This window comes from Myotis davidii, unplaced genomic scaffold (assembly GCF_000327345.1).
Source record: "Myotis davidii unplaced genomic scaffold, ASM32734v1 scaffold217, whole genome shotgun sequence".
Taxonomy (NCBI): Eukaryota; Metazoa; Chordata; class Mammalia; order Chiroptera; family Vespertilionidae; genus Myotis; species Myotis davidii.
In genome coordinates, this window is record NW_006290034.1 from 6,350,351 (window position 1) to 6,360,802 (window position 10,452).

The window sequence follows — 10,452 nt, forward strand, 5'->3', positions numbered from 1 at the left end:
CCCCCCACCCCACCCCCTGCCTGCCATGATCATATAGTCAATAAATGGTAGAGGTGGGATTAAGTCTCTGGTGTGTCTGAACTCAACCTCTACCTAACCACAGCCTCCTTCTCTGAGCCTGGTGTACGCAAGCTCTCACAGCTTCAATGTGCATGAAACTATCCATCTTAATGATAATAACAACAAAGAGATGTATACGTGCTTTCCCCTTTTTTGTAGAAAGTTATTTTATTTTGTGTGTGTGGGGGGGGGGAAGATATTTTATTTTATGGGGAAATTTTTTTTTCATTCATTTGCACACAAGGACCAAGTTTTCTTCTGGTCCTCGTAAAAAAATGCAACCCTGCATGCTGCTGCCACCTATTGGCAGTATTTCTAACTCACAAAAATCGTTTTTTGAAAATTCAAATTAGAAAGTGACGAAAGCTCATAACATTTTCTCCTCAGCTCGCTTTCCTGGGTGCAGACAACCGTACCTGTTCGTTAGTCATGCCCTTGGAGCCTGCGCCCTGCCCCTCTCCCATGTCAATCGGTCAAATCGTTACCTTGCCAGTGGTTCCAAAGACTCCCATCCCACATATGTGCCTCAGTCTCTTGTCACACCCTAGACTATTTCTTCAACGTTTATTAACTGACATTCTATTTTAAGGAGCAGTTGTCCCTTCTCCATTTTTAAATTCAGTTATTCATCGATAGTGTATGAATTCATGATATTTACTTTATTCTATGGGTTAAAATCTATTATTATTTTGTTGTGCAAATTTTCCAAATTTGGGCCACTTGGAACTCTTTCAGGATGGCTCTTGTGTCCCTCTGACATGGCCTCATTGATTTTCGAGTACTTCCTTACTTTATGGAAACGTAAGATATTCCAGTCTTTTCTTGTGCCTCCCCTGCCCCAGCCCAAGAATCAGCTATCTTTTCAAGGATCCCCAGTTCCTTTTATTGAGAAACAAAATTTAGAAGTCAAGGTCTGAGCATTAGATGTACTTATTGCTTCTGAAATGTCATTGCTTCCAGACCCTCTCAGTGGTCCAAGCTAGGAATATAATTATGTATACACATACTGTATTTCTATATCAATTTTTCTACTGACCTATCTGTATACACTTTTAGAATCATAACTTCATACTGATACCTCTGATTCTAACACCACGGGGCTGGCTCATTCTAGCCTTTCCCTCTCTAGCCTGTTCGGTAAGTCACTACTGGAATTCTAATTTGAGACTCATTTTAAGATTTGGAGATTGCACTTTGAAAAGAAATGGTAACATTGGCGATAAGTGTGACACCCACCCTGAGCATCATTGTTTCCTAGAGGAGAGGACTAGAAAGTGATCCTGTGTCTATACTAATGTCTGAGGGGCCTTCATGCCCAGGAAAACACCCCATAGATTGATGGCAATGTGTAGTAAGTGAGGATTGGTGTTTATGGGGGAGACCTAGGAGAAGCATGCAGGTAACACCCCAAATGCAGTGTTTTGCCTTCCTCTCAACCGCTCCTCATGGAAAAGAATGGGTGAGATATATTTTTAGAGACAACTAAGATTTTACCAAGCAGGGAATATAATTGGAAGATTCCCCCCACCCCACCCCCGCCTTCTTCCAGCCTCCCTTGAGGGTTATGGGAAACTTCTCTAGAAGAGATTCTGGTTCTGACCAAAGTGAAGTGAGAGGTTATTCAGGGGAGAGAGAGAAGCAGATAATCCACAGTGGAAAACGTCAGTGTGGGCTAGACACAACTCCCACTTTCCAAAAATGGCCATAGGGGAAAGTGACCTTGAAAAGGAGAAACTGAAACTGGGTCGCACAGGTCATTTCAAGAAAGTAACTTCAGTCCTAGCCGGTTTGGGTCAGCGGATAGAGCATCAGCCTGAGGACTGAGGGGTCCTAGGTTCAATTCCTGTCAAGGGCATGTACCTCAGTTGCAGGCTCCTCCTGGTCCGGGCCCTGGTGGGGGACTTGCAGGAGGCAACCAATTGATGTGCTTCTCTCACATCAATATGTCTCTCTGTCTTTCCCTCTCTCTTCCACTCTCTCTAAAAATGAATGAAAAAATATCCTCAGGTGAGGATTAAAAATAAAGAAAGAAAGTAACTTCAGATTTGGGTGGTGAACACACAATACAATCTATAGATGATGTATTATAGAATTGTACCTCTGAAGCCTATATGATTTTACTAACCAATGTCACACCAATAAAGTCAATTAAGAAAACGAGAGAGAGAGAGAGAGAGAGAGAGAGAGAGAGAGAGAGAGAGAGAGAGAAAGAAAAAAAGAAAGAGAGAGAGAAAGAAAGAAAGACAGAGAGAAGAATTACCAGAAAACATAAATCTAGCCTAATCATCAAGGGCAAAAATAAGGAGGAAGGAAGGAAGGAAGGAAAGGAAGGAAGAAAGAGAGAAAGAAATTATGTCAAAGACTCAGATGGATTCTTTGCTTCCAGTTTATTCAACAGAGAAGAGATTAGCTCACTGTGGCTTTGGGACCTGCTCTGCCCCACGAATGGTTATGAAGGGTGAGGCACAGGAGGCTTCTGCCAGGCGACCTGGAAGAAAAGACAAGCGCTTTCCCCAGCGTCTGCCACCAACAGAGCGGAGGCTCCTTGATTCACAGCAGAGCTTCCTATCTTTAGACATAGAGGACTGATTGAAAGGATTATCGGTTGACCGAATGGTTTCCATCAGTGGGAACAAAGGGGTCGCCAAGGCCAAAGGAGTGTCCTGGGAGCTGGACGACAGGCCAGAGGGCAGCTTCCATTTAAAGAGCAAAGTAACCTATGAGGGTTCTATGTCCACCTCCGATGTCAAATGCTCTCCTCTTAGAGTCTTAGTCTTCCCATCGGGGGCGACTGTCATCTTTCCCGAAGGGATAATCATCTTTGCAGGTGCTATAGCCTTCCTTCTGCGGACCATGATCTTCACTCCAGAGGTTTCAGTCTCAAGGTGCCCAGAGGTCATAGTCACCTGTTCAGGGGTCATAGGGGTCATGGTCTTTTCCCCAGGGGTCTCAGTCTTCCCTTGTAGAACTACAGTGTGCTTTACAAAGGATGCAGCTCCCCTTGTAGGGGTCACAATCCCACCTCTGGGGATTGTGGTCATATTTTCCGTCTTTCTCTGGGTCTCAGTGGCCACACCCTCTCCTCCTGAGAGCAAAATCCCTGAAACAGTGGGCAGTGCCTTGGTCACCGTCAGCCCTCCAGGGCCAGTGCTTGAAGAATTCATAGCAGAGGAGGACCAAAATTTTGGTGAAAGAGTTGAACTGGACTCTATAGAAAATCATCAGAAAAAGATGAGAGTTCTACCCCTTCCTTCCCATCCCATAACTACTAGCAGGACTAGCACCACTCCAGGGTGGAAGTACCTGTTCCCCAAATCCAAAATTGGAGGATCCCACCATGCACATACTTGAGGACACAGATAAAATCCCACCACAGGGAAGCCCTGCTTCCCTACCCCATCATGTTAACATGATCCCAGATGCCCATGGACACTCAGGGGATTGTTAGATTCCTGGTGAATGACCCCAAGAAGGAGCCTGCCAGTTCTCTATCCTTGAGCCCTCACTCTGACCTCTCTAGCGGCACCTTCAGCAAGACCTAGCCCCCATGGCCTAGTTCTTTACTTGTTGAGTCCTCTAGGATAAATCTCCTGTGTCCCCCAATGTAGGAGGCACCAGGAGCAGCGTTGAGGTCAAGAAAGCTGCTCTGGCCTGGCTGGTGTTGCTCAGTGGTTGCACATTGACCCATGAACCAAGAGGTCGCTGGTTCGATTCCTGGTCAGGGCACATGCCCAGGTTGTGGGCTCGATCCCCAGTAGGGGGTGTGCAGGAGGCAGCCGATGGATGATGTTTCTCTCTCATCGATGTTTCCATTTCTCTATCCCTATCCCTTCCTCTTTCTCTAAAAAATCAATTTAAAAAAACTATTTTAAAAAAAGGAAGAAAGTTGCTCTGGACAGTATATCATAAAGAATCAGGTTGGAGTCCATCTGCACCCCTGAATAGCTGTGGTACCTTTTTGAGCCCTAAGCTCCTTATCCATAAAATGAGGACTATCAACCATCAATTCTAACATGTGAGGCCATCTCCTGTCAGGGAAGGCTCTACAATCAAAGAGGCAGCCAAAGAAATCTAATTTCTTTTTTGGCCCTTGGCCAGGAAAGCAGGAGATACAAACAAATAGAGAAATAAACTAACATATACTAAGTGCTAACTATGAGCCAGCACGGATTTCATTCCATATCTCATCCGGTTCTTATAATAATGTCAGGAGGAGGGTTCCTATCTTACAGATACAGAAACCAAGCTCAGAGCGGTCAAGGGGAGCACACATCCAAACCAAGATTAGAAAGCAGATTGGCCCGAGAATAATCAAAGCTCATGCTCTTTTCTCAATGTCCTGTTGCCTCACCAAAGCCTTTAGATCTAACAGAAGGGACCCACCCAGTGCCTGTTTATACAACCTCTGACCCCAGCTTCCAGGTGATAGCTACTTACCAGCCTGCAACAGGAGGTTCTTTAATACAGAGACAAGGGGGAAAGGGCCAGTGCCACAGAAAGTGCCCCTGACGTCGTCCAGGTCCAACGTCCATACCATGGCCCCCCCATAGTGCTCTTTCTTTATGAACGATGCCTGCAAAGGAGTAGTCAGTCAACTTGCTATACTGGCCGCCCTCCAGATTGAGCACAATGGCAAAAAACAGAAGATGGACTCCCAGGTGGCAATACAGCAGGATGGGTAGGAGGATAACCTGTATTTGAACCTAGCCTCTACCACTTATTAGCTATGGGATCGTGAAAAACTGAGATTTCTTCTCTTCAAAATAAGAGGGTTGGGTTAGATGGAATTAGGAAACCCCATTTAGATAAGATATGTCTAAAACTCACCCAACATCGTTACCCTCACATTTTCATCCTCCACCCAGTGCACGCACGCGCGCACACACACACACACACACACACACACACACACAGCACAGACAAGGGCCTCGTGGCCGCCAGAGGGAAACTATATGCTGGATCAAGAAAGAACCAAGGCCTCACCTTGTGTCTGAAGCTGATGGCGTCATCATAGCCGACCCACTCCTCCCCCTTGTAGGCATAAGGGACACGCTGATGTTCAATCCAGCACTTCTTCGCTCCCTGGAGAAAGGAGCAAATCTGCCAGGGGTGTCGCAGGTTAGTTCTGTGAAGGGCCATGGAGAGAAGCACCAGCAGACACACTGTTCCTTGCCCAGGAATAAAGAATTCCTCACCAGGGGGTGAGAAGAAGGTAGACCCAAGAGGGTGTGGGGAAGCCATTCAGGAAGGACCTCCCATCTATTCTGAGTAAGTTCCTGCTATTACACATGCCTTCCTCTAGTGTCCAAGATGGAAATGATAGAAAGAGAACCAAGGTGGATGACTTCCTTAAGAAACCCGACCTGGGTTTGGTGAATAATGTCAACACCAACGTACCAACAGTAGCGCACCTGATCCTTGACCAAACCTGTATGTTTCTAAAGAGTTTTCATGAGCAAGTCTCTCCTCTGTTCATTAGAAATGGGCATAAAGTACCCCAACTAGATAGTTATCAAACTAGCCTTTGAACCTCTGATGAGTTTAAAAGTTCTCAAAGGCAAAGAGAAGTTGGTTAATCCAGCATCTGCATGTCAGCTGGGTTTCCAGCAAGCAGAAGTGTTCAAGTAGGGCTGCAGAAGCTAATGTCTAAGTCTTTTTTGTTGTTGTTGTTCTTTAAAAGTTCTATCAAGAGTTCTTTGACCCATAATGCCCTTCAAGAACATTATTTCACTATGCTACCATTCACCACTCGGCTTCATTGGATTCGCAGGAAAACATTCCAGCAAGTCAGCACAGAGCAAAGATTGGAGAGACACTGGCCCCACCACTACTACTTAAGGCAAAGCTGTAAGTCTCCTTCTGGCATATTTGTACCTGCTGTCCTGTCTTCTGCCTGGGAGGTCCTTCCCACCCTGTCATTCCTGCCCATCAGGGCTCTATCTGCTCCATAAGACCCTTCCTGATCCTACAGCCATACACTCTGTGCCTCTCGTCTTCTCTTGTGTTTTACAATCCCTTGGGTCTTTGTGTCTTTCCTCCACAAAAAGCAAGCTTTGCTGAGACTGGGATTAAAGAAGTGGAACTGGGGTAGAGAAGGAAGAATCTGTAGTAGAGGATATTTTTGGAATTGTTTCAAAATAATCTCGTAGTGGGGAGGGAGTCAGGGAGCAGAGATGAAATAAGATTGGCCAGGAGAGGTTGATCAATGAAACGGGGGGGAGGGGTATGTGGTCGTGGCAGCGGGGAGAGGAGGTCACACTATTCTTTTACTTTGCAAATGTTTGAAATTTTACACATACAGCAAATATTAATTATATTTAGGCCGTATAGTAAGTCAGGATTGGCGTGTATGACATTTAAGATTCTTTTTAAGAGTGAAATATCTGTCCCCTTTATTCATATTCCACCTAGCCCCTCATTCCTTACAAAGGACTCAAATAACTTCCTTGAAGAAAAAGAAACGATCCCAGAGAGTGGCTTTCCCTTGCCCCACTAAACTACCTCTCCATCCTGTCTGTAGCCTCACCCTTCCTTTGCCCCTTGACCTTACTCTTGCCCACACTGCAGGTGGGGGAGCCTTAACGAATAGACAGAGGTCCCTATCCTGTCACCTCATAGTAAGCCAAGAAGCCAGGCTGCCTGGTGTACTTCCCTGGAGATGCAGGTCCCACAGCTTCTGCCTGCAACCAATGCTCAGAGTCCTTGAGGAGGTGAAACGTCCGCCCATAGGTGGGGAACCCCACGAGGAGCTTCTCGGAGGGGGCCCCCAGCTTCCGCCAGTAATCCATGGCATAGGCCTTCATAGGAAATCACAAACCCTCCTGTTACTATGGCCTGGGCTCCGGGGCAGGGGTCCTGCTGCCTCTGAGACCTTCCCTTCTCTTACCACAGATCTGGGGTCTCCTTGCTGAGAGAACAGGGGGCTGTTGTGCCCTGTGAACTCTTCCCAGCTCCCATGTACGTCAAAAGTCAAGACGTTGATGAAATCCAGGAGCCTGTGCAGGGCAGCAGAAGGAAACGTATATACGGTTTGGGCTAGTTAGATGTTTAAGTCAGATCATCACTGTGCTAACTAGCTAACTAGCTAACTAGCTGTGCATTGGCCACCCAAGCCTCCCTGCTACTAGTATTTCTGCCTGATGGGCCTGCCCATACTGGGCCATCCACTTAAGATACTGCCACTAGAACAAACTACTAGGTAGGGACCACTGTGCCTGGGGACCTATGTCATCCTGAGCGTATCCATGGAAACAGGCAGGATTCAGACAAGAAAACAAAAGCAGTCAGGCCTGACACACGTACTAACAGGTCTGCAGAAACCAATGTGAGTAAAGCAGTGCTGTCCCACAGCAGTGAGAGCGCTTCTGCCTGTCTGCAATTCAAGGGACATTGAAACCCACTGCATCCGGAAAGCTGTCCTAGTGGCCAAGTGTAATTGAGCCCTTACCAGGTCGCTGGTGTAAGGGTTTACATGGCTTATCTCATTTCATTTCAATCCGGCCAATACTCCCAGGACCGTGACTGTCCCGACCCTAAGCTAGAGAAACTGAAACTGGGTGGGTTAACCAGTTCACCTAAGGCAGTGGTTCTCAACCTTCCTAATGCCGCGACCCTTTAATACAGTTCCTCATGTTGTGGTGACCCCCAATTTCATTGTTACAAACTGAACATAATTAAAGCATAGTGATTAATCACAAAAACAATATGTAATTATATATGTGTTTTCTGATGAAGTTAGGCGAACCCTGTGAAAGGCCCATTCGACCCCCAAAGGGGTCACAACCCACAGGTTGAGAACCGCTGGCCTATGGTCACCCAGCTGGTGAAGGCAGGACCCCCTCAGCCCTGCCTGGCTGTAAGATTAACAAACTCCGTGCCCCCTGGGTCTCCCACCGCTCTGCTCACACTGAAACCACACTCCGTGGTGTAACCACTCACAGAAGCACCTCAGCCTCTCTTTGTTCTGCATCTGCCTGTTTCCTTTCTGTAAATGCTCGATTCTTGAAATCTGAGCGAATCAGTCCAAAGCTGGCCCGTTCAGAAGGAGTTGCGAGCTATTCTTTATCTGGCTGTGGAACCTGCTCTGCAAACTGGGCCCGACGGGGCCTGCCCAGTCTTGGTTCTGTGTCAGTGGTTGGTACTCAGCGGCCTCTCAATGCCAGCCCTCTGCCAAACGGCCAGTGTCCACAGCTGTCCTTCGGGGCAGCAGAGGCCAGGCTCATGGGACTCTCTCCCGTGAGACCTAGCAATGGTTACACAGAGACGCTCCCCACGATGATGTGGGGGGCTGGTACCACATCACCTCACTCTGACGCCTAGAGAAAGCCAGGGCTAATGGAGCCGATCCTTGCCCTCACCTCGGGCCTGGGGGTGTGAGTGCGAGATGCCTCCTGCCCTTCAATGTCCTGCCCCCCGAGGCAGCCCCCACTCGCCTTCCTAGATGGGGTACATCATAAGCCATTTGGATGATTTGCGGATCCCCAGAGACGGCAGCCGAGAGCAGCAGCCTTGGACACATGGTGAGCTGGGCCTCCTGCTGGAAGGCGAGCAGCAGCTCCTGGGACATGAGAGAGGGAGACGCAGAGAACCAGACAAAACAGTCAGGGAGAGAGGACACCACCCAGGAAGCCTTTATAGACGGAGCCTTGACCAGGCTCTGGAAGCATAAAAGTGAGTTGGCGGCAGGCCCTGTCCACAGGCCCTTTAGAGGTAAGTGAATGCATAGAGGGTGGCAGGCAGGCTCCGGAGCAAGGGGGGTCGGATTGCCCGCCTGCAGGAGTTCAGGAAGCTGCCCGGAGAAGGCGTCACCTGTGCGGGAGGCCTGGAGCAAGCGCTGGATACGACAGAGCACGAACTACCACCTCAGGACACCTGCCCCGCAGCTCTCTGGTCCCACACCTCTCGGGTGGTGGCAGGAAAGAAACATTCCCTGATGGCTCTCCTGCCCTTGCCCTTGGCCTCCTGCTCCTCCTATGCCATGAGCCCACCTATGATCAAAGTAGAATCGTTTCCAGATTCCGGAGCTGCCAGCCTGGCCTTACTTGAATTAGGAAGAGGAAATTCCACCGGTCATACATGGGGCTGCCTCTCAGCCCAGGGTACAAGAAGCAGAGGTCCAGACCATCGAAGTTGTGCGTCCTCAGGAGGGATATGGCCGAACTGATGAACTTTTCCCGGGTGGCGGATGTGGACAGCATAGTGGTGAACCTGCGGGGAGACGGGGAGGGGCGGGTGGCAAGGAGCTCTCTCTGTAGAACCATGACCTCCTGTAAGGTCCCTTGGTCCCTGTCCCCATGAAGGGCACAGGGATGTGGCTGGAGGAGAGGAAGGCGGGTCTTTGAAAATCTCAAACCATCTTCAAATTCCTTCCTAGCACCAGGGCTGAGTACCCAGGAATAGGGGTTCAGGCAGACACAGAACCAGCGCCGGCCTGGGGTGGAAAGCAGGCTCAGTATCAACGGCTGCAGAAAACACGGTGCCCACAGGCCAGGCACTCTGGCCCTGCCGTGCCCTCCTTGGGAACTACAATCCCCGCCACCTGTCCTAGCGCGGACATCCTCTCCCTGACCTGAGTAAGGGAGGGACCCAGCCAAGGGCCAGCGTTTCCACAGAGACCTCGGAGCTGACCGGGGCCTGGGCTGCAAAATGTGGTGCCAGAGGCCCAGGCTCTGATAGGGGTTCTGGCCTCTTGGCTCTTTTGTTCATTGGCTGTTTGATGATTTTCTATTTTTTTCTCCGTTGTTGCAAAACTTCCAATTTATGGGAGTTGAACTTTAAGCAATTCTGGGCTAGTTCTGTGCATTGATTGACACAGCCAGATTCAGGGTGAGACAGGGCACCTCCTAGCCAGGTGATCACTGAGGGACACCTGCATGAAATAGGGCCGGTTCCTTTTACCTCCCACTCCTGCTCTCTTTTCTGCAAATGTGGAAAGCAAACAACCATTCTGTGGCCTCTTTTGTGTACGCTCCTGATCCAGCGTCTGCAATGGCCAGTGCTCAGAACCTGGCCACAGAGGGAGAGGCGTGGCCACTGAGGGAGGGGCGTGGTCACTGAGGGAGAGGCGTGGTCACTGAGGGAGAGGCGTGGCCACAGAGGGAGGGGCGTGGCCACAGAGGGAGAAACGAGACCTGGGTGGGCAGAGCCAGTTCCCACCCAACATCCCCAGTCCTCCCTCCAGGGTCCCACAGGAGCATCCTCGCGCTCCCAGGCGGCCAGGTTGCCTCTCCTGCGGTTCCTTCCTCCCAGGCGAGGAGGCAGGGTGGCCTCTACCCCTGGCCTCAGCCATGAAATTGGGGAAATGCTCCTTCAGGGAACACGAAGGCAGTTTTTCCTCTGCACGCTGCCTAGTGGAGGGCGAGGGGCTCGCAGAACTGCCACCATATGCCAAGC

The 10,452-nt window shown here is 49.3% G+C and overlaps 1 protein-coding gene across 1 annotated transcript in view; it reads right to left on the reverse strand.

Annotated features, from left to right (window-relative positions):
• Positions 1-2,435: 2,435 nt before the first annotated feature.
• The window catches only part of OVGP1 (oviductal glycoprotein 1), a gene marked incomplete at its 5' end in the record, with an annotated part of 9,648 nt that continues 1,631 nt past the window's right edge, over positions 2,436-10,452 (reverse strand). The window contains 7 exons of the mRNA XM_015563530.1: positions 2,436-3,268; positions 4,498-4,633; positions 5,044-5,160; positions 6,672-6,857; positions 6,947-7,055; positions 8,493-8,617; positions 9,102-9,267. Of these exons, the coding sequence (XP_015419016.1) occupies positions 2,778-3,268; positions 4,498-4,633; positions 5,044-5,160; positions 6,672-6,857; positions 6,947-7,055; positions 8,493-8,617; positions 9,102-9,267 (1,330 nt within the window). The remainder of the gene's footprint in view (positions 3,269-4,497; positions 4,634-5,043; positions 5,161-6,671; positions 6,858-6,946; positions 7,056-8,492; positions 8,618-9,101; positions 9,268-10,452) is intronic.